Source organism: Trichoderma atroviride, chromosome 1 (genome assembly GCF_020647795.1).
Source record: "Trichoderma atroviride chromosome 1, complete sequence".
Classification (NCBI taxonomy): Eukaryota; Fungi; Ascomycota; class Sordariomycetes; order Hypocreales; family Hypocreaceae; genus Trichoderma; species Trichoderma atroviride.
Window position 1 is genome coordinate 4,052,871 of NC_089400.1, and position 25,008 is coordinate 4,077,878.

At 51.0% G+C, this 25,008-nt stretch overlaps 10 protein-coding genes and 1 non-coding gene across 11 annotated transcripts; 6 read left to right on the forward strand and 5 right to left on the reverse strand.

Annotated features, from left to right (window-relative positions):
* The first annotated feature begins 92 nt into the window (after positions 1–92).
* On the forward strand, positions 93–164 carry TrAtP1_001452. The gene has a single exon. It is a non-coding gene; the product is annotated as a tRNA-Gln (tRNA).
* Positions 165–977: 813 nt separating this feature from the next.
* On the reverse strand, positions 978–1,505 carry TrAtP1_001453 (uncharacterized protein; the record flags this gene model as incomplete). The annotated part of the gene is made up of 1 exon (XM_066111000.1): positions 978–1,505. The coding sequence occupies one exon, from the start codon at positions 1,503–1,505 to the stop codon at positions 978–980; it is 528 nt and encodes a 175-aa protein (XP_065967073.1).
* Positions 1,506–1,671: 166 nt separating this feature from the next.
* On the reverse strand, positions 1,672–2,902 carry TrAtP1_001454 (uncharacterized protein; the record flags this gene model as incomplete). The annotated part of the gene is made up of 3 exons (XM_066111001.1): positions 1,672–2,533; positions 2,650–2,652; positions 2,766–2,902. 3 exons carry the CDS (start codon positions 2,900–2,902, stop codon positions 1,672–1,674), a joined length of 1,002 nt encoding a protein of 333 aa, XP_065967074.1.
* An 805-nt stretch (positions 2,903–3,707) lies between these two features.
* On the reverse strand, positions 3,708–4,392 carry TrAtP1_001455 (uncharacterized protein; the record flags this gene model as incomplete). Its single annotated transcript, XM_066111002.1, has 3 exons — positions 3,708–3,835; positions 3,898–4,025; positions 4,358–4,392. 3 exons carry the CDS (start codon positions 4,390–4,392, stop codon positions 3,708–3,710), a joined length of 291 nt encoding a protein of 96 aa, XP_065967075.1.
* A 2,130-nt stretch (positions 4,393–6,522) lies between these two features.
* TrAtP1_001456 (uncharacterized protein) lies at positions 6,523–7,470 on the forward strand (the record flags this gene model as incomplete). Its single annotated transcript, XM_014086047.2, has 2 exons — positions 6,523–6,747; positions 6,811–7,470. The coding sequence occupies 2 exons, from the start codon at positions 6,523–6,525 to the stop codon at positions 7,468–7,470; spliced, it is 885 nt and encodes a 294-aa protein (XP_013941522.2).
* A 2,244-nt stretch (positions 7,471–9,714) lies between these two features.
* On the forward strand, positions 9,715–9,998 carry TrAtP1_001457 (uncharacterized protein; the record flags this gene model as incomplete). Its single annotated transcript, XM_014086046.1, has 2 exons — positions 9,715–9,857; positions 9,920–9,998. The coding sequence occupies 2 exons, from the start codon at positions 9,715–9,717 to the stop codon at positions 9,996–9,998; spliced, it is 222 nt and encodes a 73-aa protein (XP_013941521.1).
* A 616-nt stretch (positions 9,999–10,614) lies between these two features.
* TrAtP1_001458 (uncharacterized protein) lies at positions 10,615–10,989 on the forward strand (the record flags this gene model as incomplete). Its single annotated transcript, XM_066111003.1, has 1 exon — positions 10,615–10,989. One exon carries the CDS (start codon positions 10,615–10,617, stop codon positions 10,987–10,989), a length of 375 nt encoding a protein of 124 aa, XP_065967076.1.
* A 549-nt stretch (positions 10,990–11,538) lies between these two features.
* Positions 11,539–12,681, forward strand: TrAtP1_001459 (uncharacterized protein; the record flags this gene model as incomplete). The annotated part of the gene is made up of 1 exon (XM_014086045.2): positions 11,539–12,681. One exon carries the CDS (start codon positions 11,539–11,541, stop codon positions 12,679–12,681), a length of 1,143 nt encoding a protein of 380 aa, XP_013941520.1.
* Positions 12,682–13,197: 516 nt separating this feature from the next.
* TrAtP1_001460 (uncharacterized protein) lies at positions 13,198–13,944 on the reverse strand (the record flags this gene model as incomplete). The annotated part of the gene is made up of 1 exon (XM_014086044.2): positions 13,198–13,944. The coding sequence occupies one exon, from the start codon at positions 13,942–13,944 to the stop codon at positions 13,198–13,200; it is 747 nt and encodes a 248-aa protein (XP_013941519.2).
* A 561-nt stretch (positions 13,945–14,505) lies between these two features.
* On the forward strand, positions 14,506–18,812 carry TrAtP1_001461 (uncharacterized protein). Its single transcript, XM_066111004.1, has 5 exons — positions 14,506–15,591; positions 15,651–15,769; positions 15,842–16,729; positions 16,789–17,363; positions 17,496–18,812. The coding sequence occupies exons 1-5, from the start codon at positions 15,124–15,126 to the stop codon at positions 18,539–18,541; spliced, it is 3,096 nt and encodes a 1,031-aa protein (XP_065967077.1). The 5' UTR covers positions 14,506–15,123; the 3' UTR covers positions 18,542–18,812.
* Positions 18,813–19,399: 587 nt separating this feature from the next.
* Positions 19,400–24,545, reverse strand: TrAtP1_001462 (uncharacterized protein). Its single transcript, XM_066111005.1, has 6 exons — positions 23,893–24,545; positions 23,790–23,820; positions 22,433–23,617; positions 20,554–22,362; positions 20,358–20,491; positions 19,400–20,298 (listed from the first exon to the last, which is right to left on the reverse strand). The coding sequence occupies exons 1-6, from the start codon at positions 23,971–23,973 to the stop codon at positions 20,152–20,154; spliced, it is 3,387 nt and encodes a 1,128-aa protein (XP_065967078.1). The 5' UTR covers positions 23,974–24,545; the 3' UTR covers positions 19,400–20,151.
* Positions 24,546–25,008: the final 463 nt, after the last annotated feature.

The window sequence follows — 25,008 nt, forward strand, 5'->3', positions numbered from 1 at the left end:
CGGACACTCAACAACCAGACCTCACGGTTGAAAATTTTCTCAAAGCTCCGCAGAAGCCTTTATATCCAATATTAAAATCATCTCCACCAATGGGTTTCGTGGTCTAATGGTTATGACTGCGGATTCTGATTCCGCCAGCGAGGGTTCGATTCCCTCCGAGACCTACTTTTTGCATTCGTATCATTTTTTGGGAGAAGTGATTCAGCATCCCAATTCTGTCATCACTCCAACTATAACTGCTACTGCTGCTAGGTGTATATAATACCTAGTTAGACATGGAATTTACATATAGACCAACTGCTCTATTAAGATAGAGCCGAGTGCTGGGATGCTGGATAAATTTTTTCTTTCCACCTTGCTGCCCAGCAAAGGCAGGTAGAGTGTATGTACTAGGTAGGTATATATTCGTCAAAATGTATATATAGAGTTGCATAGCAGGGCGATTGACCCTGCTGCTGTTTACACCATCTCTTAAAGATGTAGAAATATGACGAGTAAAAAAAATGGCTGCGTAAAGCTGCTTGCCTAAGCAAGACATTGTTATCACTCGATGTGATACAATATACATCAACCGGTATCAACTTCTCCCACCTCTTATGAATATATATGCAAAATATCGCCTTCCTTCCTCAACGTCCGTAGTGATCAATTTCGAACAGAATCTTTATTCCTAGTGATTAGAAGTAGAGGGTGATGAGCAAAAGGAAGATATGAGAATAGAGAGGAAACCGCTGCTCATGTCTAGAAAAACCATAGCACTAAACTCGTTTGCAGCGATAAGAGTTTTTGCTTCCAAGCCGTTTGCCGATTGCGCCGTAATGCCAAGTTTCGATTTCAACGTGTCCGTGTCTGTTGTAGCCAAATTGTATGAAGAAAGAAAAGAAAGGAAAGGAAAGGAAAAAAATCGAGAATGGTGAAAGCAGGAGAGGGAGGGTAAAAGCAAAGGGCGTGGAAGTGTGAGAAAAAACGTGCATCGATCAATCCTCGTCAGATGATGGCGTTGTCACTGCTGCTCGGGACGGTGGCCGATGCGCTAATTTTATGAGATGTGGTGTCGTCGGAACTGGTGTTTCTGAGTCGGGTGTTGTTGCCGTTGGGACTTCGACAATCGGTTTCCTGAGGTCATATAGCTGTCGCCTCAATTCCGCACCGTCCCACAAGTCCTCTCGCCAGGGCCAGTTTATCATCATTTTAAACAGCTTTTCACTCATGGAGACGGTGTAGCAATTTGATGCCGCAATATAGAGCGTGGTAACGACCCCAAAGTCCACGTTGAACCAGGGCGAGGATCCGGGTGCCTCAGACGCCAGTGATGCTTGTAACGCTTGATTAATCGTCTCCGCGATGCTGGCGACTTCCAAAAATTTGTCCTCTTCTTCGTCGGGAGGCGTATACGCCATGCCCTGAGGCAATGGAGTAAAATCAAGGGCAATTGACGCGCCGCGGTGGCGAAGCAAACATCCCATGAATTTCAAAAAGTCGCGCGGATTCGCGGAATCCTCCATGTCTCCGTAAAGTTTGTTTGCCTTTTTGAGTAGCTCTCGGATGTGGTAGCACCTCTGGTGTAGGATATCGAATTGAAACCGAGCTGCGGCATGATCCCATGAACTGTCGTCCCCGCGGTACTGTCTGCACATCCAGCTGAAAGCATTGACATCCTGGAATAAATCGTCAACATGCTCTTGTAGTTTCTCCAGCGAAGTAAACTCTCTGGCCCCCCCCTACGCTGTTTTTCCTGGTCTCGTAAGCCTGGAGGGATAGTGACGGTGGTGAATTGATCCTCATAAAGGCCGCAGAGCCTTCCCACCGGCGAAGTAGCTTGGTCATATAGGTTGCCCTGGCATGAGAATTATCACGATCGTGACTGAATATCTCCGGATGTCGAAAGACGTCCTGAACTGCGTCAGGTAAATTTGACATCAAGCGAATGCCGTTCGCGAGATGCATCATGGCAGTTGGCCAGTTTTTTCGCAAAATCTCAATATAGAAGAATGACACGCAGCATATCATGATGATTCCATAACGTTTTCTCATCGGCAGTCCATTCAACTCTTCGGCCATTCGGTTTAATGAGAGGTTGTACTGTCTGATAATGTAGCGCTCGGTGTTGGATGGTGGGCCAAAGATGGTAATGTTGGATCCGGCAAGCCTAAAATCGTGATATGCGGAAGAGAGAGCGACGATGGCATGCCTCACTGCTTTCGATGTGAAGCAGTATTCTGGTACGACATGCCCCCAGAAGAAGGTGTTGTGAATATGTGTGATCCCCACCAAATCCTCCGCCATAGGCAAAAACTGCTGGATGTACTGGCTCTCTACCAAGTCGCCGCTGAAGTTGGTCACCAGAGGCCGTAAGAGTGTCAACGATGAGGACGATGAGTTGGCAGATGAGGATGTTGAAAGCTGTTGAGAAAACCCCGGCTTCCTGGTCGCTTTTGGCTTGGTAAGAGGCTTGTAGCCGTCGCAGGTTCGACCTGTTGAGATGCATCGCTGGCACGCCGGTTTCTGTTCGTCGCATTTGATTCTTCTGATTCTATGGCAGCAGTCTTGAGTCAGTAATTGCAAGGGGCAAGTAAACAAATAGTTGACAGAGGAAATATTTTCTGATTTCTCCTTTGGTGTATGGTGAAAGGCGGATCGCTAGCTTACTTGCTGTTTACCTATTGTTAGTCAAGAGAGTTCCGAGTAGTCATGAAGAAGACACACAAGGCACATGGGATGGGGTATCTGAGTGAGATTAAGCGAGCCAAGATTACGCAACGTACCAAGTGACACAGCCCGTCCGAACCTTGGGCTTTCCGGCCCGCCTTCGTTTCTCCTTGGCTGGAGGTCCTTCAGACTCGTACGGCGGCGTTATAGGAGGGACAACGCCAGAAGGAATGGGAGAGGATTTTGGGGCCATGATCGATACATTGGCTGGGAATACGCGATATGGTGCAGCTCAGACTTGGAGGTTACGTAACGGCAAAATTGAAGAAGAGTGAAAGAAAACGAAGGAAAAAGACGCCGGCATCAGCGCGAACGCTGACGCAGGGTAAAGGGGATGCGCCGGAATAAGTTGTCGAAAATGAGGAAGAAAAGTAGCAGTTTCCGGCGTTGCGACAGCAAGATTGACTGTGCCCTCTGCAAAGCGGGTAGACCCTCGAGGTCGAAATCCAGAGCCGTACCGTGTCTACTATTTCCCCTTTCGCATGAGCCGCCCTGCGCAGACAGCGGATATTTGTCGCCAGATCAGATTGGCGGGGGATTGCAAGAAAACTGTCCAGGACAAGCAAAATATTAAATGCTGACAGCAGGTATAGTTGAGGTGGGCTGTCGACGGCTTTCAATGCTTCCTAGCCCACTCCTGCCGCCCGCTCGCCGAGTCGCTTTCGTCTCGCGTTAAAGACCCAAGCCCAAGTTACCAAGGGAGAGAGAATGGCCCCCGGACCGGAATGCGGAGCCGCCTGGCCACACTAAAGAACAATAAGAAGCTGGATGAGATGGGCCAAGAGACGAAGAGCGAGTGTCCAAGATGCTATGTTTTCACGATTAGAAAACTTGATTCTTCCTTTCTCCAGCTGCCCAACTCCGGTTCGTTACGGAGGCGGGTTGCCACTCTAGCAGGTCCGGAGCGAATAGTAAGAGGCTTGTGTCGTGCGATCTCTTGAGGCTTTGGCCATTCTGGCTAATACCCAGTAGCGTTGCTAGGGGCGTGCTAGCAAGAACTAGGTTATCGAGCCCATGGAGAGGAGGGTGCTTAGGTTGCTAAGCCTGGGTATTAGCCTAGGCACTTCGAGTTGGCTGGGTTTGTGACCCATCCCATCGGCTGTCGCTGGGCTGAGCTTTGGGTCAACTACCTGGACATTAGCTTGAACCCTGAGCAGCACATGGCATTGCGTACGAGGACAGACTCACTGGTGCAACGGGCCAGCAGATCAGCCCCAGGAGCTGTGGCACGATGCCGGCAGCTTGGCCTGCCGTGATTCCCCTGCAGCCAGTCTGATCTGACACCGTCGTGCTCTAGCACAAAGGCGTTGGCACTACTGGCGTTGGATCCATGTGATTAGCCAGCGTGATTACTACTCTGCGATTACCGCGCTATATCGGTGTCTTCGCTGTTGCAACAATGCCGTTAAGGGGGGCCTGCAGCCAGGGATGGCTGTGCTGTGACAGTTGCATGCGATTGAGGCGTTTTGGGCGATGTAGATGCCGGAGTGTGGAGAAGGATGAAGCTGGCACAAGACGGGAAAAGCAGCCATTCATCGGAAAAGAAAAATGCGCGGCAGACAGAGCAGGGACTGGCCTTGCACTTGCCGTAATCTCTCCGAGTGTTGATACTGTAGTTGCTGCTTTGCTGCTGCAGCGCCTTCCTTACTGTGCAGTGCAGCGGCTTGCAGCGGTACGGAGCATTACTGGATGTGTGCTGCAACTCGCCTCTATTCGCCAGCGGCAGGTACTTGTAAATTACTGCGCGGCACCCTCGCACTAGGTATTGTCCGCTTACTCACAGTAGCACATGATACCAAGTCAAAAAGCCGACGGATGTACCTGAGCCACAACTGGACGTATTTCTCCAAACCGAGTTTCCGGGACGCCTCAACAACCAGAAAGTGGGCTGGTTCGTGTGGCATTGGCGCAAAGATGTAAAAAGGAAAAACCACGCTGATCAATCTTGGCCTGAGGTTTTAAGAGCCATTATCCATGCCGGAATATCCGTACATGAGATGATAAAGCCGAGATAGAGAGAATCAGACAAGAGATTATCTTAACAGGAGGGGCGATCTTGATTGCTAAAGCACAAGAAGCAATGCTAACCGTGTAAAAAGAGCTTCACCAGGTATGGAGCCCACAGGTTGGCCGGATCCGTGTATCCGGATTCCCGCTGATGCGAGCCCCAGATCTGGCCCCAGAAGCAGCTCAGCCATGACTCAAGTCGCCCTCTCATAGAATAGCATAATAGCAGTGTTTGTTTTTTTGGTGTTGCTGTGCGCTGTTTCCGTAGCTCCTCTTGGTGAGGATCCTCAATGAAGGGCCGCACATCCGGTCCGATGGATGATTTTCTTATCATGCTCTGAAGCAGCATGCAAAACCAGTGTCTACAACCATATCAAAGGAGCTTTCCTCGTTTCTTTACCCATTGGAGTCGAATAGGCGAATACGCCTGCAGTAGGATTGCTAGGGACGCATTGGGCATTAAGTCAGCAGATATACCGTATAGAGCAATCATCTATTCGAGCAACTATCTTTTGGTCATGGATCATGTCGCCCCTAGTGCTGTCGAATCAAGAGGTACCCGGAGTAGGCAACAGGTACGCTTCAGTAAGGATTATAGTAGCATCGGGTAGAATCCTACGCCAATACTATGCACTTCCTTGCACACCTACACCTCGATTCAGAAGTCTCTGCAGCTCGCATTCCTTCCAACTTGGTTGAGGTAGTAGTGATAGTTGGTCCTATTATGCAGTAGGTCCTATTTTGCAATAGCGGCAGTGAACAATCTCCTCCCACCACATCACAATACTAAACGTACTATTTGTTACCACCACCAATAACTCTGGCCTTATAAGGCTGAAGCCGCGCCCTCTCCCTCAAAGTACTAGCAGGCAAGTAAAAGGCTCAGAGCAGCCGCACGCCTCCAAGACAAGCGTTGTCAAGCTTCGGACTAATAGCCTAGTGCTTAGGCGCCGCCAATCGTTCGGTTCTTTTGCTTTGGAGGCCAACATCCAATGAGAAATGTCTCGTGGCATTCAGCCCTCGCAAAAAACTCGGGGCTTTCTTCATCACATCCGGATTTCACCAAGACTAAAGTAAAACCGACCTGTGGCTGACTTTCGGATGGCGCAAAGCCGACGGCTGGGCCAGAGAATGAAAGAGGAGATATAGGCGAGATGGCGCTTCTTCTCTTAGCCACAGTCAATAATACCTACCGTATGGACACCCATTGCATCGCCACTTACTCAACGGCTGCCTCAAGCTAGATAGGTTAGCTGTCGTGAAATGATGAAGAGCTACTTCTGTAGTGAATTACTCTGTACAGCCTAAAGGATTATTAAACCTTTTACCATCTCGATCTATATACAAGAGGCCTATCTCCTAACCTCCAATTACTAAGATGATTTGTGCCAGTGATGGAATTGAAACATGTAGGTCTTGGGACCTTTGCAAGCGCATGAGCGCACATACGAGTTTTTATAACAGCGCAGAGTTTTTTTCTTTCTTCTTCTTAATTCCATGACAAAGCTGCAGCCTAAACGCCCTCGTAATAGCACTCATGCCAACCTACATCTCTTTCTAGTTGTCAAAGGTGAATATTGGAGACCGCAGATTTACGTCCATGTACCCATGTAGACGCCGGTATCATCGCACTAAATCCGGAGCAGCTGTGGTGGGTCGCCGGACTTCACCTCAAAAGTTTCCTGCCTCACCGAGCTCAATCATCTAATCTTTTCCACAGCTCGCGTCTCGTCGCGTCAGACGGGCATCCCACCTCGGTCGTACAACGGGATTAACGGCCAGAAGATCGCCACAACCTTGGCAGCAATGAGCCTCTTCGCCAATCCGCTGGCGACGCCCTCGCAGCTCTACCAGCGCGCATCAGCCTCGTCGCTGCCGCAGGATCTCCACGAGGCCGTCTTCGTTGCGACGCAATGCCTGACCCAGGCCGCCGGCAGACTCTTGCAGCTGCCGCAGTCGGTGACGGCGCAAGCCAATGTTGTTTTGGCGCGGTACTGGGTGGTGGACTCGCCCATGGCCCATGAATTCAGCGTGGGTGACCTTTCTGATAGATGGGCGGCTGAAGCCATTCTTGCTAACCGTGGTGTGTAACAGGACGTATCAGCTGCTACGATATACCTCGTCTCAAAGCTGGGGCCGATTCCTCGCTCCCCGCGGGATGTCTCCAACGTCTACGCGTATCTGGCATCTGCCAATTCGCAACTCTTTCCTACAGACGAGCCACCAAAGAACGATCCGCGGACATACTACCAATCAGAAGCGGACTATTACGCTTTCCAGCAGCGCATGTTGAGCTTGGAAGCTCGCATTCTTCGGTCACTGTCGTTTGATACTCACGTCGCTCTTCCACACCCGCTGGCCATTACGTACCTCCAGACACTGGACTTCCTATCGCAGCCACGAACAACAGTCTCTCTGCGCGTACTTCAATACCTCAACACGGCTCTGCTATCGCCACAGATGCTCTACGTCACTCACCAGCCGCACGCTTTGGCCACGGCGGCGATATACAATGCAGCGCGCGACTTGGGCGCCAAGATGCCGGAGCACGAGTGGTGGGAGGTATTCGATGTTGACCGCGAAGAGCTGGGATTTCTGGTGGTTGCCATGCGCAGCGTGGAGGGATGGATGCAGAAGCTCAAGGATGACATTCCGAGCTTTGGAAGCAAGATGTTCACGAGAAGCTTGGTTGAAGACGAATTAAAGAAGAGGGGGGCTACGTGTCGACGGCGGAGATACGGCAGCCGTGGATGAGGAAGATGAAGTTATGCGAATGATGGACAGCCGGTGAGACAGCAAGCAAGCCCATTACAGAGCTTCGGGGCAGTACTCACGCGAGTAACTGAAATGGATGCTTCCGTTGACTTGGAGGTGCCACCTGACTCTCCGGATTCGTCTGCCTCGGTGAGACTCGGCGAATCTAGACCAGCCAGGCTGAGGGCGAATAAGACGCAAGATGGAAGGATTTCTTGCAGCTAAAGAGCCTCTAGATTTCACGATTTGCCCTGTTATCGCCCAGTTATGCGAACTAGTACCTGGCGGGGTTCTTTTTCCAGCCCCCACGAGGCATCTGTTTACTGACGAAAGGGCGGGCTTGAGTGATATCCTGAGGGGATGAGACTAGGTCTCGACCTCGAACACTTAAGCTGTGTGCTGCTGGGAGAGCGGCAACCTCACAAACTACCAACAGCCTCTTGTTTACACAAAACGGCACTGGAAAGCAAACTACTGCACGATGACTGCGCTTTCGGGGACGGCTAATTTCTAGCTGATACAAGCAGAGCATGGCGAGACACCACTTCGCCTCAAAGGCAAACTAGCAGTATGCTCTGCGGATGAAACCTCGGAATGCCTTGGGACTGGATAATACTTGCAGCTGTGAAGGATGAAGGCACGCCAATTAGCTTCCGGCCAAATAGGCGATTTCAGTCAAAATAATTGAGCACAATTTTTCTTCACTTCTGGTCTAAATCCTCCTCGTCATCGCGGGGCCTCAAGTGTGTGGGGGCAGGATTGGAGATGAAATGGTGGTAGTCTGACTCGGATGCCTGTTGGGGGCTAATTGGAGAGATAGAAGAAGGAAGCAGAGGGGATTTTCAACAGAACGAGCTAGACAAGACTAGCTAATGCAGAGAACCGTTGGAAGGATTTGTCCATTGCAAAATGTAACCGCCAAGACTAGGGAATTTATGATTGCGGCGAAGGGAGGGGGACTTTTTAAAGTGACTTATTGACTACGGGCAGGCTTGGCGGCTTCTAGAAGACTTCGCTGCAGAGATGCCAAGAAAAGCGTACGTGGATGCTGCTCATTGACAGGCATAACCTTTCTTCTTCTTCTAATATCTTCCTACTCAACAAGAAGCAGATCCTATATTCATTCATTCATACTGCCTTGACATTGCATTGATCTGCCATCTCCACCTCTTTAGATATTGATCAGTGATGATCGTCATCTTGTCAATTTTCCGGCGGTAAAGGATTCCCGGGCCAACTCCACTGCCCGCTTTTGCCGACCGAAAAGTTGGCTCTGCCTTTTTTAGAACTCGGTCAAGCTCTGCATATGCTCCGTCATGCTTCGTACGGCACTAGTTGATGGATGCTGTGAAACAATGATAGCATGCGTAGTCAATACAAGAAGCACCTAAACACTCTAATATCAGTCTGTGTGTCTGTGATACCGTGGGGCTGCTCTGCAACGAAGACAATGCCCAGAGCAGCGATACCACATGCCTTGGTTTTCATATTGAATAGTAACGGGATTTGTCCTTTCAGATTCTCTAGATGGCATTATTCAAGAAGAGAAAAAGAATAAGAACAAAACAAGAAGCATAAATCAATGTGTAATTCCTATTACGGAGCCGCCCCCATTCTCAGCTCGGCTCACACACACACTTACATGGCTCCATACACAAGCTCCAGCCATTCCCCAGTAGGTACGACATGTAAGGGTATCGTGAAATTAAATAGCTCAACTAGCACATGCAGAGTCCTGGGGAAACCCCCAAATTCCCGAATCTGAGATTGCGGGTCAGAGTCTTTATTTGGAAACCAATCTTATGGATAATCTGTAGTCTCCTATTCTCCCCCTCTGGCCATTGTCACTCATTTTGTCTTCTTTCTATGCAAGGCAAGCTTTGTATTGATCGCCGTAGTAAACAGAGTCACAATAGTTGAGCAAGTAAGAAAGAACAATTTATCCACATGAATCAACAGTAATAAAAATACTGCTGCATGCTTGTGACTAGCTGAAGGATTCTGTGGTGGCGCCGTTGCAACGGTTGGGTCGAGCTGATCGCTGGATCTCGGTTCCCGCATTTTCTTTTATATAGACCGGGCATCTATAAAGCTTCCCCTGTCTGCTCACGCATGGTCGTTTCCTTCCCTTTTTTTTTCTCACCTCTTCAACACCTCGTTCTCACTTTCGCAATCTATTCCAATTCTTCCACTCTAAATCAAACCAAAACCTCTTAACCACAACCACCAATTCTCCCTCTTAAAATGCCTTCTACTTCCTCTGCACCCCCTGCTGCGGCCGTAGCCTCTGCCGCTCCCTCCAGCCTGGGCAACAACAAGGGCATCAAGTTCCAGATCAAGACAGGCGGTGCTCGTTGGGAATGCACTCTTCAGGATCGCTCCCAGTAGTATGTATAATTGAACTCAATGCTGCTGTTTCTAGATGTCAATTGCTAAACATGAGGCACAGCGAGCGCATCAAGGCTCTACGCACCGATTCTACCGATTCCGTCGACTCTAGCAACTCTTCTACAACAGAGTCAAAGTAAGGCGAGACTAAAGAGAAGATGCATGTGCGGCGAAAATAGAAGAAATCTTCTTTTCGGCCACCAGATTGTCTCTTGGTGTTGGACATGAGGCGACGAGTGCATCATGGCCCTTAGAAAAGACTTTCGTACTCCTGGGTCGATCAAGTTATTCCGCCTTGGATAAAATATTGTGGAGCGTTCGGTTTGGGTTTGACCACCTTATTTGGGTGGTAGGAGTTATATGAGCGTGAATGCTTTAGTGATTGGAAATAGTTGTTTGCCTTGGATTTTAGATTTCGGCGTCCCAAGCTGGCTGTTGCTACAAATCATCCATATTTGATACAAGTTCATTCATATCAGCCCGCTGGTCTTACACGGTCATTTGGACTGCTTAATCGGAGGCTCGCGTGACGGATTGCAGAGGTGCGCCGCATCGTCGCGATTTGATATCTAATACATATAGGTGTCGCCGGTTTCATCTCGGTGTCATGGGTACTCGAACTCTGTGCGCGATATTCTTCATCTCTTAATGTTTGGCAAACTCGTGGCGTTTCACTTGTTCGGTGTCCAGTTTGGGCTGTTGTCCATCCAGGTGGAATACAGCACTCGGTAGTCTATACGCGCGGCATGCTGTAGGATGTTGGTGCTGGCCATCCCTGCCTCGGCTCATTGGTCCATGATACTGGGCGTTGCGTGCCCTACGTTATACCCAGATCCTATCAGATTCTATCCTCCAATAACTCGGCTCTTGTTCTTTCGTGTATCAAATATGGTGAGATGGCATCTCCTCTTTGAGACGACCCCATCGTCGTACATGACGCCTACGGCTGTTAGTGCGGCCCTGCTGGCGCTAGCTGAGTCGGCCTTGCATATTGCTGCCAGATGGCATCTCTTTGCGCTTGACACATCACGGATGCCATCTGGCGCTCAACACGTCGCGTCAGGACCGACAATTTGCGCATTGTTGGGGTTTGGTGTGGAATCGGGCAAAGTCTCCTGCATCCAGCGATGAACCGATGCGTTGTCACGACAGATCGGTCATGTGACGCCGCCGAGGTATCGAGTACATGCACGTAGGCGCCGACCGGGCCGCGCATGGCGTTACGAGTACGCCTCGCCAAGATCGAGGAATGGTGGCAAAGCTTCCGCCAGGACTACGCAATCGCCGTGTGGCGTCGCCAACCTGAGGCTGGCTTTTTGAAGGCCTCCCTGTGGCTTTGCCAGCTTTTCGTCACCTTCACTTTCTTCTCTCTCCCCTCTTCCTCAACCTTTGTCTTCTCTTTGCGAGGGAATTCAGAGGGATAGAAGACAAGACACGAGACCTGCCGCTCATTTGCCTCCCTTGCGCCCGCCTGCAGCGTCTATAGAGTTGCAGCGGCTGGCTGGTTGACCGGCATTTCAGTCCCAAGTCAGCAGCTCCCTTCAGGCTCTGTTTCTGTTGCCTGAGCCCTTAGCCGCCCGTTTGCCCGTTTGCTGAGCTGCCCCTCCCGCCTCACCTCGCTGGCATTCCAAACCTGCCTCGTACACCAGACACATAAAAACCCGCCCTGCAACCGCCATCATGCCCGTGGCGCACCACATGGTCCTCGCCTCAGGCGCTGTCGTCGCAGTGTCCATGGCCGTGGCTACCTTCATCGCCATCTACGAGTCGCCCGAGCTGCGCCAGTACGCAGACGACGTCCGACGCCGCGTCGCCATGGCCTTCTACTCGATGGGCGACGGCATCACTCCGCCGGCCAGGCAGCCCCGCTTCAACAGGCCCGAGGACGCCGAGGGCTTCTTCGAGTCTCGGCGTGGCCAAGGAGCTGAGCCTGGCGTCGATGCCGATGACGAAACCCGCCGCAGGCAGCGAGAGGAGCTTCTCTACTGGAACTCGATGCGGTTACAGCAGCAGGAAAACGAAAAGGACAAGACGCCACAAAACTCGTCTGACCCGCCGCCTCGGCCCGGTAAACTGCACCGCGGATCTACCTTTGACGATTTCCTCAAGCCTGACGCGACTGCTGAGAATGGTGCATATGTTTTCAATTCCGGTGCTGATCTTAGAGACTTTGGCCGTCTTCGCCGTCGTGGAGAGGGCGCTCGGGGCTTGATGTCGCCAGCCTACTCCAATCCCTTTGCCGATGAGCACCACATTGACTCGGATGAGATCCAAGAGGCCCAGCTAGCCCGCCAGCTTGCTCCGGACCAGAGCGAGATCATGTCAGACATTTACAGCGCAACTACTCGTGATGGCCATGAAGAGTCTCGTTCCGTCACATTGGAAGCCGTCTCACCCCGGCCGTTGATTGAAATTGCTCAGCTGTCTGCCCCATCACAATCACCACTGCCGTCCACTCTTGAGCGAGAGCTTTCAGAAGACGAGTTCATGTCCGCCGGCCAGGAAGACCGCCACGATGTTCATGCCAACATTCAGGCTTGGGCCCAGGAATCGAGCCGTGACTTTTACTCTCCCCTTCCCGTGACCCCTGTAGCACCAATGTCCGAGCCGGATATCATCTCCGAGGGAGAGCTTACTCCTACCGACTCCGTCTCCCTTGCTGGATCTGGTGAGGATATTGCCAATGATGCTCACTTTTCTGACCATGACGGAAGCTCGCGGTACATGGATGTGATGAGTGAGAGCGAGGGCATGGCCACCCCGGCCAGCTGGTCCGAGGTGGGTAGCGTCATCAGCGAGAACGACGGCCCAATGCACGCATAAGCGTAAAGTATGACCTGGCCAATGCATTGTTGGGACCTGCCTACATATAGAAGAGCCCAACCTTGGAGCTTTTACCTTTTTACTTTTTCTTGATGTTTGTTATGTTTTTTTTTCTTTTTCTTTTTGGAATATACTACTTGGGACGGCGTTGATTTTTTTTTTGGCGCTCAGGCACGGTGTTTAATGAGACTTGACACACTACTGCTGGTAGCCCCTCTGTCGTTTTACGGGATGCGTATTCAATACCTTGATCCCCTTTGCTGTTATTGATTTTTGAGGAATATACACCTGCTGTGGCACCTAATGGCCGATATGTATATATGCAGAGATTTTGGTGTCCTATTGCGCTCTTTATAAAAGAAATATCATTTCGCTGTCAGAGAAATCAGAATAAAGGCAAAAATCTATTAGCTCTTCTCTTCATCTCGTCTTTATATGCTCCTCGTATCTTTAGCATCCGTTTACATGATGCACTTGTCTTTCTCTAGATAGCCCTCCAACATCTGACTGTAGTCACTATTGTAGTGATTGTGTGTACTCTGTAAACAACTCTTCAACCTCTTGGCCAAAAAGCTCCATCCAGAAATCCCGCTCGTGATACTTGCTTCCTCTCAAATTTTCGTTAATCCGGCGAACAGTACCGCGGCCGAAGCGCTGCTCCAGAAACTCCAAGAAGTAAGCCGTGTGCTGATATCCGGCGTCCCAGTTCTCTGTAACCTCCTGCCTCCAATGTGGAGGAGACAAATTGCAGTGGAGGCGCACCCAGTCTGCGATGCCCTCAATGAGACCACCCGGCGCGGCGCCGTGGCCGTTGTACTGGAAGCAGTGGACGAGCTCGTGCGTGATTACGCCGTCGATTTCCTCGGCTATGCGAGAAGGGTTGATTTGGGCAATGTACGGCAGTGAGAAGTGAATCTCCTTTACGTTGTTGTCTGCGCCGGAGCCCACGGTGTAGGCCACGCCGGGGAAGTTTTCTAGGATGAGTGTCACGGAGCTGGTTGGCGGGACTGTCGTCTCTGCGTCAGAGGGCTTGCGATATAGGAGCTTGAGGAGATTCAGGGTGCCGGTGGTCAAGCTGTCGGTTGCGTTGACGGCGTTGAGGAAACGTGTTGCTCCGGGATGCTTGAGGTCCTGGATTTGAAGCTGGAGAGCGGGAACTGAGAATCTCTCTTTGCTGGCATTCTGCTCTTCCTCTGAATGGCTGCTTGTGCCGTTTATGTGAACGTTGGGAGGAACGGGCGTGGGCTCTGGCAGTCGAACCATGGTGTCAATGTTCAATATTTGTTCGTCCAAGTCTGCTCTGAGATGAGTTGTAAAAGGAGATGGATCAATATCAATAAACAGCGACAAAAGAGCTGGCTAAATGCGAGTAAAAGTTACAAATGGCGGCGGAAAAAGCAGCAATTCAACGCTTCCAGCAAGGAGCAATACCATGTACCAGCTCAGCTTATCCTCACGACTCTTTATCACGGCCAAGTTGACCCTGGGAGCTGAGCTCGCGGGGCAGGCAGCACTCAGAGGCCTCGACGGTGATGGCGGGGTAGGGGACCCTAGTCCTAGGGGTCTAAAGCGTGCTAAGCCACGGTGCAGCAGCCTTCTCCGTGCTGTTCTCAGGGGCATAGCGCTACTGCATCCACTGTAACTTCCTAGCAAGTCCACTAAGAATCCCCACGCGCAATAGCCAATTCTGCCGCACAGACCGCCTCAGGATCCAAGCTCCCAGCAGATTTCAGCCACATGTGGCGCACTGGCGACCGGGGCAACAGGCATTGGTCACGTCACGCCGCAATCAATCATCCACTCCTGATTATTTTCCTTTCTTTTGTTTTGGGCTGGAAATGAAAACACAACACAAAACTCCACACACACTCACGCTATCTTTCCTGCCCCCTCTCACCGACGACAATATCAACACACGCGCCGCGCCCGCAAAATAGAGGACGACAAGAGCAGAAGCCGATAGAAGAAAGAAGAAAAGAGGAAGGGGAAGAAGAAAAGGGGAGGAAAGGAAAAGAAGGGCGAATTATTAATTCATTTTTGCTGCCCCTCCAAATGCGATATTGATTCTGAGCAAGCCCGCGCATGCACTGCCTGAGACGTCGATATTTACGAAACGACAGAAGAAACTAAGGCGCGAAGAGAATAAGAAGCACAGCGACAAAAAGAAGGAAAAAAAGAAGAGAGAGGATATAAGATCGGACGGGAGCTCAAGTTACAACCGCCATCGCTGTGAGTAATAGGAATTCACTACTCCATATTTGCGCATGCCCGATGCGCTGCATTACGACGAGGCTATTTGGCTGCATCGCACGACGCTGTGCTGCTGCGAGCGCTTCTTTCGCACACACTACTCACAGCAGGCTTCTACACTTTGCGCCGCAGAAGAGTTCCTAACAAAAGTGCGCTTCATATAGCAGGAGACTCGCTCTCCCATCGAGCATCATGGCCGAAAAGCTTACCGACGACCAGGTCGCCAACCTGACGACCGTCTTGCGAAGCGACAACATCCACCTCGACACCAAAGTTCAGTACGTCAACACCATCAAGTCCGGCATCAAACAGCACAATGTCCCCGAGACCTGTATCCCGCAGCTGTTCGAAGGCCTCCGGAGCGCCTCCGCGTCGCAGCATGTCGCGCTGGCCACCGCCGGCTTCACAGCGCTCAATCACCTCTTTACGCGCATGTCGCGCCAGGAGCCCAAACATCTGGCCAAGGAGGCGGCGCGAACGCTCCCTCTCGTCGTGGAGAAGCTGGGAGATTCAAAGGACAAGCCTCGCGCGCTTGCGATGCTGAGCCTCAACACGCTGTACAGCGTTGCCCCCGCCGACGTTGAGCGCTCGATTCGAAACACCGCCATGGTGGGCAAGAATCCGAGAGCCAAGGAGGCGTCTATGCAGTGGCTTTTGGAGGTAGGCCCGGGTGCCAGGACTTGTTTTGTGAGGGAAACGGTGGACTAACTGCGCTCCAGACTCACCAGCAACACGGATTGCCGTTTCGAGGATATGTCCCCGTACTGATGGATCTTCTGGAAGATGCGGACGGAATGGTCCGAGATACTGCTAAAAGCACCGTTATCGAACTCTTCAAGTAAGTTCTGGGCTTCTTTTCCATCTCCTAAACCCCTCGCGTACATGAAACTGGGCTGATCCAAGTGTCCAGGAATGCTCCTGGAGCTGCGAAAACCGATTTGAAAAAACAACTAAAGAACTTCAAGGTTCGGCCTGCCATCGAGCAGGCCATCGTGAAATCTCTTGCGCCCACTGGTGCCCGCTCAGATACCGCGCCAGAGGTTTCGACTCGACCTGCACTATCAGCTCCTTCGTCCTTTGCCGCGAGTGAGCGGCCCACTACGCCCATGGTCGATCTGGCCGAATCCGTTGAACCGCAATACGTTAATACCCATCGCGAATTGGACGACCTCTTCAGGGATATGGCTCCTTACTTTGAAGGAAAGGAATCTGAACAAAATTGGATGAAGAGAGAGCAGAGCGTTGTGACATTACGGAGGTTGGTGGCTGGCAATGCTCCGGCTGACCTTTTGGACACATTTGCCGCTGGATTAAAGGTATTGCTGGACGGCATCATCAAGGCCGCCAGCTCGTTGCGTACCAGCTTGTCAAAAGAAGGCTGCAGCTTAGTCCAGGAAATTGCCAACGCGTTCGGGCCCGCTATGGACCCTCTGGTCGAGCTTCTCATGCAAACGTTTATGAAACTGTCTGCCAATACCAAGAAGATTACCTCTCAAATGGCCAATGCTGTTATAGACGCCATCTTAAGCAAGGTCACATACACTCCTCGTCTCATGCAGCACATTTGGGGGGCGGTTCAAGACAAGAACGTGCAGCCTCGAACATACGCCGCCGGATGGTTAACAATATTAATAAGGAAGGAAGCTCATCACAAGAACCATATCGAGCATTCTGGCGGTGTCGACTTGATAGAAAAGTGTATCAAGAAGTCTCTTGGTGATGCTAACCCTGGCGTCAGAGAAAAGATGAGAGCGACCTATTGGACATACTGGGGCGTATGGCCAGGGAGAGCAGATGCGTAAGTATTTCTCTGCCTTGTCATTCCGGGTCCAACAAGTTCATTCTAACGCGCAACAGATTTATGGCGGACTTGGAGCCGACTGCCCAAAAGCTGCTCCTTAGGGATCCAAATAATCCGAACGCTGGAAAGAAAGTAGAGGCTCCGGCTCCTGTATCCAGGTTGGGGTCAGGATTCTCGAGGAGCGCCAATGCGGCCAGCAGCAAGCCAAGTCTACGGGAAACTTTGATGGCTCAGAAGAAGGCCGCGCTGAGCGCAAGGAGCATACCAAGCCGACCTGGCTCTGCCATGTCCACATTTTCTGCCGCCTCTTCTAACAACTCGAGCAGCCAACTTGCCCCAACGACTGCGTCAAAACGACACCGAGCCGAGCCTGGTACAGTTTCAGTCAACGCAGGCGGCATGTCCGTGGCCCCTATGCGGCCAGCCAAGAGGCGGCCAGATGTGGCCCGCCCTGCAACGGCTGGCCCTTACTCCGTTCGAGACCAGCCGTCGCCTGTGGAGGCCCATAGCCCAGAGATGCCCAAGTCCAAATTCGCGTCCTCATCGTCAGCAAGGCCCGAGAGGGTCAGAGAGACCACGCCCCAAAGGCCATCATCACGGACCCATCATGCATCTCATGCAAGCGAATCAAGTATTACATCCCCAATCATGAGGCCAACTGGGATACCGTCGCCACGCGCCAGCCCAGCCAGACTCAGGCATTCTCAAACCATACTGCATACATTGAGTCCGACCAGAGCAACTGACGATCTTACCTTGGTAGTGCCTACACTTTCTAGCATGCAGTCGGCTTTGCCTAGGTTAGAGTCCCCGCCACAGCCATTATTCGCCCGCGCCTCGCCGGCTCCTGTCCTCCCCGCCGAAATCCCACTATCTCCTCGAACTGAGTTGCCTTCTCGGACATTGAGGGTATACGAAGATCCTTTTACCGACGACGAGCCAACTTCGAGACAGTCGCTTCCTTCTGCTCCAGTGTTGGAGGAGAAGCCAATCAACGAAGATGCTGCCAACATTCGGAGGCCGTCACTGCCGCCTCTATCGGATGAGGTAGAGTTCCAGGAGAAGAACGGACAGAACGCCCGTCTCTTGGACAGCGGCATAAACAAGATTAGAGCAAAGACTCTGGAGGTTCACGGGTTCCGGAAGCTGCAGTCTCTGATCCGAGACAGTAAGACTGTCTTCACTGACCAGAGATTCGAAGCCCTTCTTGTTGGCTTGTTCCAATACTTGGAAGACCCTCTGGCAGATCTCCCGGCGGGCAAATCTCAGGATGTTAAGGCTCAAATTCTCACAACAATCAAGCTACTGTTGAAAAAGGAGCGAAGGAACTTCCAACCCCATGTTTCGCGGGGTCTTGAATCCCTTCTGCAGACCCGCGGCTGCTACGATACCAGAGCTCATGTGGTTAGCGGCCTAGAGCTTCTGGCGGATGAGCTTGTCACCCTCAGCGACGGCTCCGAGACTGTCGTCGTGCTCACGAAGCGCCTACAGTCCTGCAGCGATGCCACAACGGAAGGCTGCCGCACTCTCAGCATGGGCCTTCACGTCCTCAAGGAGATGCTGGCTAAGCGACCCGAGTACATCCCCACTCACAAGGAGCTCTTACAGCTCACCAACCTAGCGGGCCGGTGTCTTGAGTCGGCCGATTCGGGCGTTCGCATGGACGCTGTCAAGTTTTGTGTTGCTCTGCATACGCGCGTTGGGGAGGCTGCTTTCTGGGAGGCCATGGCTGGAATCAAGGACGACCCAAAGAGCCTGATTACGTATTACATTGTCAAGAAGCAGCGTGAAGATGGGATGCATTCATGATTTCCAATTGTTTGCCATTTCTTTTTCAAACCCCCCCTCCGTTTTCTTCACATTGCTTCTGTTTCGAAGTCATTTTTTTATCTTTTTTTTGGAGACATGAAAGCGGAATACAAAGGCGAAATATTATATGTTTCCCCTGATGAAATTGTTTGTCCTAGAAAAGAAAAAAGCGACGTCTACGATATATTGACTGGGGCTTGTCTGTTTGGGCGTGATAGAAAAGAATTCGGCGAGATATTTTTTTTTTTCGTGAGTTGCAGGTGGGAAACAAAAAGAAAAAAGGGGGGGAAGGGGATGGGAGCAGTGAAAGGGGTGGCCACATGGGGGTTTATTCTTTCTTCTTTTTTTTCATTTCGTCTTATTCTATTTTTTTTGTAAACCCGAAAATTATGCTTCTCTTTTTTTCTCTTACTTTTTCTTCTCTTCTCTTCTCAAGAAAAAATCATGTATTTGTTTTTTTTTCTGCTAATCCTGTTTCTCTTCGTATTTTCATGTTCTTTCCTTGTCAAAAAGGCCCTGTTTTTGGAAGGCCCTGGCGGTTTCGTATACATGTTAGTTAGTCGATATTGTTACACATCTAGTAGGCAGGCACTTTTTTATTTATTTATTTAGAAACATCTTTGTAATGGAAGTATATATATATATATATATATATATATATATATATTGCACATCTTGGCATCTATCAATGTTGGTAGTAGTACTCATGCTGCCACCTTGGACGAAAGAGGTTTTATTCATGTCGAATTGTAAACTACACGTCGTTAAATTAAGCAGAATACTAAATCGCGCCAAAATCATCATGGATTTGATATTTTTACTTCTTCTACTAAAATCATCATAAATTTCATATTTTTACTTCTTCTAATTGTTCTTCATCATGCTAATCAACTCAAATCAAGCATCGCCCTCAGCCATTTCAACTATATCATGCCTGCCTGCCTGCTGCTCAGTTCCAAATATATATATATAAAAAACAAACGTAGCTATATAATACGATGAACGAGAAGGATGAGAGGACGAATAGAAAAAAAGCAAGCAGCATCCATAGCCGTCTTCTTCCATCTTCCATCTTCAAACATCCAACTCCTCTCGATGATGTTGACAATACAGCCCATACAAGGCAACGGATTCGAAAAATCGTGAGCTCAAGCAGAAAAACCAAACATCAGCCTGTGTGATCAAGCCATACCAAGCCAGCTCAAATAAACAGTGAGATACATCAACTTCATGCCGCCCGAAAAAGAAAGAGGGGTGGGTAACTGTGGAACAAAAGCCCCTACGAGCAATGTAAAAAGAAGCATCGGGTCCTAAGAGAAGAAAAAAAGAGACTGTTCAAGCCCTGTCGTCCAGCCTCGCCTCCAAGAGAAGAAAAAGTAGATAACCTCGCCTTTGATCAAGCCAGTAGAAAAGGAATGGACATTACTTTTTTGGCCAAGCACAAAACGCCGCGGATTTTGTCTCGCTAAAACCGGCAAAACTGAAAGCAAGGGGGACCAAAATCATGACGTAAAATCGCCAGAGTAACCGTGAGCACATAATAACATAAACATCTAGCCAATGAGGACTTCAACTTGCCCAGACTGTAGCCAAATAAATGCAAAGGATGCTTATTCCTCTTGGAAAATCTGGTTCGTGTTTTCAATGACGAATTGCACCGCAAGGTTCTTTGCGTGCATATCAGTCATTTCACGCTCAATGCTCAGATCCCGCATAATGGTTGGCGCAAACACGACGGCCAGATTTTTAGGCGACATCTGACACAATTGTTAGCATTGGCAGCTACGAAGAGGAGATGAGAAGCGGGTAAACTAACCAAGTTTTCAGGCTCTCTAATTGCCACGCGGTGAAGGTGGAACATGAGGAACTCCAGACAGTCTCGGTGGGCCGGAGGCATCGAAGTGAAGACTTTGTGTAGGTGAGAGCAGCGTTCAGCTTCGTCAGTAATAGCTGTATTACAAAGTTAGAATACATCTTGAAAACCTACATCACAAGGAGGAAGGAGAACTTACCATTGGACTCTAACACTCGCTCATAGACATCAAAAGTAAGTAGTGGATTCGGCAGCTTTCGGAAATACTGCTTCAAGACACTCGTGACAGCGGTAATATCCAAGTCAGGGTCGGAAATATCGTAGTTCTCGCTCTTGTCAAAGCCCTCCTTGATCATATTGATTTGGGAATTTCCACCAGTCTTTCGGTAAATACCTTCCTGGTCCATGCCTCTCAGCTCAACCTCTTCGATGCATCGAGTCACCACACTAGGAATTTGACGATGCTCAAAGTCACATCGATCTGTAAGCTCAGATCCGAATAGTATTGAGGCTGGCTCTGGGGCTGCCTGCGCAACCACGATATTGGACGGGGCTGCCAGTCCAGTCTTTGGATTTGCATTCTTCTTGCCAAAGAAGCCAAACTGTTGTTGGTGTTGCCTTCCGGCCTGAGTGTTGGGCGTTGGCGTGTTGGAAGAGTCTCCTGGGGCGGCGGTCATGTTGTACGGAAGTCCAATACCATCAGGTGCCAGGCCTTGCTGCTGCATCCTCTCGCGATCGTTCTGGAAAGCAACGACGGCACGTCCCACGCCCTTGGTGATGTTTTGAGCCATGGTCTTGGATCCCTTCTTCCAGTTGAATTTCTTGACTTGGCCCTTTCGGACTTGGACCACGGTAGGTCCGTGCTCAACAATGAGAGTCGGGTCCTCATCGCCAATAAGAGTCGTGCCGGTTGCGACGCTAGCTGAGTCGAGATTGATGGATGACGTGCCCTTGTGTTGGCCGTAGATGCCCAAGCCGTTAGACTTGCCATCCGTAGTAATTTGAGACTTGAAGCGCTCTTGGATCTGGTGTGTGAGATCATTGTTCATATCCGCAAGTTGAGCATTCTTCGAGGACAGTTGCTCAAACTCCATGAGAGCACGGTCTCTGTCAGTCACGGCTTGGGTCTTCTCCTCAACAAGCTGGTCACGTTCTTCAACCAGGCGTTCAATCTCTTCGGTAAAGGTTTTCTTGACCTGCTCGAGTTTTTGGACGAATTCCTTGATGGCGGATTCCTCTAGCTCGCGAGGATCAATAGGGGTCTGTGTGTCTTTTGCGCGCTCCACATAACCGGCCAGAACCTCAAGCTGTCGAATCATAATCTCAGTCTGAGTGTCCAGTACGGAAACAGTCTTCCTCTTCTCAATAAGCTTCTGGTTGAGATTGAGAAGATCTTTTTCAACACCGACGTGCTTCTCCAATTCAGCGACTCGCTGTTCAGAGGATCGCAGTTGCTGCTTGAGGACCAAGGCAGCGGTATCGGCGGCCGAAACCGAAATGGAAACCGGGCTTCCAGATTCTTGTGCCTGACCATTCAAATCGTCTTGGGTCTTAGGCCAACGAGGCGAAATAGCGCCGCGGGCTGTCTCGCTGATGCTTCTCGTGTGAGTGCCTCGGGTTGGTGGGTTTTGAGTAGATTCAGCGCTGCTCGTACGTCCGTGTCGAACGGCGTTGGAGACACGCCTAAGGATAGAAGACGCCCCCTCGTCGGCACCAAGTATCCTGGCCATATCCTCATCCATGGTAAAATCTGCGCCGCCGCTCCACCTGGGAAGTTTCGGTGAAACGGGCTCACCTAGAGAATTCTTGGATGCTGCTTCCTTGGGTGGCGTTGGAGCTGCGGTGGTTGGAGGAAGAGGGGCTGCTCGGGGTTGCATGTAAGTATCAGTCAATGCTCTCCCGGTTGCACCAGGTCTGGAGGGTGGGCTCTGGTGGGGAGTTGCCGTCGCAGAAGTAGGATCTTCAGAGGCGAAAGATTTGCCCTGGGTGGTGATTGGACTTCCATTGACTGAAGATGAGTTTGTTAGTAACAAGGGACGTGAATTCATTGCATTGGGGGCATAGAAGGAGGGGAATACCAGGACGGGTAGATGCCGCTGCGACCTCTTTCCGCGGGATGCTCTTGACACTGTCCGAGCGGGGTCCAAATTTGACGCTGGAATCGCCATCGTCTTGTGCCTTGGAATCGTATGAGGATCGTGATCCGGGAGTGCTATCCAGTGCTTTGCGTGGTTCAGCTTGAGATGTGCTGTCTTTCCGTGGGGTGCTAGTACCCGTCCGGCTAGGAGTACCCTCCTGCAGCTGGGGGACGGATTGCGAACTGTCAGTCCGAGACTCAGTAGGCCGTCTTTTCTTCGTGGTTTCGTCAGATGCTTTAGCCTGGCCCTGTTCTGATTTCGGAGAAGAGCGAGTAGACTTTGCCTGTGAGGTTTCGTGGTCCGACTGCTGGCGAGATGAGGCGGCGGAAGAAGCGGCGGCGGCGGCGGCGGCACCCATGAAGGCGATGTGAGTAGCAGAAGAATGCGAATCGACCCGCTTGTCAGACATGGTCGGCCGACGATCCTTCTTCGTGACCTCGCCAGTACTCTCAGACTGCTTCTGTGATCCATTTGGCGATGAACCCGTATCGAGAGCCACGGATATCATGAAGCCGTCGCCGCCATCGCCGTTGTTGGACGTAATAGTCGAGTTACGATTTCGTCGATATGTGGTTGGGTTGAGTCCATCTTTGGCGGCATCAGCCTCGCGGTCTGCTTTACCTCGAGCCGACGACTCATTGTGCCTATGACCTGTACGCGGCCGTGGTGATAGCTCCGTGGGCCCATCGGGGTCGACGCGGTCGTTTGAAAAGGCATTGTTGGGAACAACGCCGGGAGGAAGGGCTGGGAGAGACTTTTCTGGCACCGTGGGCGCCTGTTCTTTCTCCTTGGCTTTGGCCGCTGCCGCGGCTTTGGATTTCTTTCTTCTCCTGGCCATTAAGGTCTCATAACAGTCCATGCAGAAAATGCCCTGCGACGTTCTGGCATAGCGCAGGTTTTCAATCTTGCGCTTGCAGTTTCGACAGCGAAAGCAAGTTGAGCAGAACGCCTGGTCTCCTGTTAGGATCGCCAGGTCTTCGATTTTGTTGCCACAGGCGGTACAGCTGTATGTGCAGTTGTTGCAGATGAGAGAGCCGTCGCCGAGCAAGAGGAGATTGGCGTCGGAGTCGAGGAGGGAACCGCAAGAAGTACATCGAAAGCAGTCGAGATGCCACCGATTGCCAGCTAGCAAGATGTAAAGTTAGCACGCATGCATGTTAAGCAACATCAACCGTTTGGTGTTGTGTGCTGAGGTGTGCGTGGCGGTCAGGAGAAACAATCAAGTCCCACCGGGAAATCAACACAGCGGTATAGACTGAATGATGCCTTTTGCGCTCAAGCAAATCAATACACTTACCCAGTTCGAAAGCTTTTCCTTCTTCAAGGATCTAAAAGGCGGACACAGTTAGTCGGAGCCACAGGGCAGGAGCTTGTTCCGCAGTGCGGGTGGTATTACAAACCTCACCACAGCCCTTACAGGGGAAGGCATCGTCGGCCTCCATAGGGGTCTCCAGATACTCGTCCACTATTGTAGCAGACATGGCGGGCTAGAGATGAAGAGAGAAATCCGAAAGGATGAGGGCGAAGAGGTGTCGAGATGCCGAGATCTATATGTCTATATATGTGTGTGTAGTCGCATGTATATAGCTGTGGCAGTCGGTGCGGTGTCCGATATCTCGTCAGCCGGCCGTGGGGAGCTGGTTTGTTGGATGAGGCGGGCAGGGCTGAGCTATGGCCTGAGTAGGGCGGTCATGGACGGCAATGCAGAGCAAGCAAGCCGTTCTAGTCGTGATGCTCGTTCTCGGGCAAGTCGCAGAGCAGCCAGAGTCTGGCAGCAGGTCGCGCAGCAAAGGAGGCTTCTGGCGAGACCGGGCCAAGTTGCGGACGGCTGGGTCCGGTGCTACACAAGAATGCAGCGGTCGTTGCTCCAAGACAAGGGGGCCACGAGTCGAGTCGGGGCGGTTCAAGTGCGAGGCACCACGGCGCAAGCAGCGAGGCGTCTGAGGGCGAGGCGACGGCGCAAGCAGAGGATCGATCGAGAGGAGAAAATGGCGGAGGAGAAACTGGCAACGAGCTGGAGTTGGGGAGTGGGAGAGAAGGCGGCCAAAATGCCTGTAGAAGCAGGTACCAGGGACTGGCCGCGCCAAAGGAGCCCCCCCATGGTCCCCTAAAACAGGTACGGCGAGTACGCTGACAGGGAGCTGGCGGTACAAGTTTGCGCCGCTGCGTGTTAAGCTGCGAGGTACCCAGGATTAGCTGGTGCAGATTCAAGACCAAAGGGCTCTTTAGCACGTTGTTAGCGGCAGGCTGGGGCATGCACTCCAAGGTCAAGTGGCTTGAAGCTGAGACTGAAGAGTTGCGGTGATGCTGCGAGGCCAAAAAAAAAAAAGAGCAGTATTACGCGAGAAGGTTGATTTCATGTTTGTGCTTTATTTTGAGAATTGCTTATTCATGGTGGTGGTGAGCATGATTACTTTGTTCCCCTCTTTCATACCATTTCTCTCTCTGTTTTCCCTATATCAATGTAAAAATAGATGGACTGCTTGGAATGAAACATTCATAAGCAAGCCTGACGT

Excerpts from the sequence above, each read along its gene's own strand:
- TrAtP1_001462 (XM_066111005.1), bottom strand. The coding sequence starts at position 23,973 with ATGTCTGCTACAATAGTGGACGAGTATCTGGAGACCCCTATGGAGGCC. Across the intron at positions 23,618-23,789 it reads AGGAAAAGCTTTCGAACTGG|CTGGCAATCGGTGGCATCTC; the intron begins GTAAGTGTATTG and ends ACATCTTGCTAG. Across the intron at positions 20,492-20,553 it reads GCGAGTGTTAGAGTCCAATG|CTATTACTGACGAAGCTGAA; the intron begins GTAAGTTCTCCT and ends TTTGTAATACAG.
- TrAtP1_001461 (XM_066111004.1), top strand. The coding sequence starts at position 15,124 with ATGGCCGAAAAGCTTACCGACGACCAGGTCGCCAACCTGACGACCGTC. Across the intron at positions 15,770-15,841 it reads ACCGTTATCGAACTCTTCAA|GAATGCTCCTGGAGCTGCGA; the intron begins GTAAGTTCTGGG and ends CCAAGTGTCCAG. Across the intron at positions 17,364-17,495 it reads ATCTCATGCAAGCGAATCAA|TGCCTACACTTTCTAGCATG; the intron begins GTATTACATCCC and ends TTACCTTGGTAG.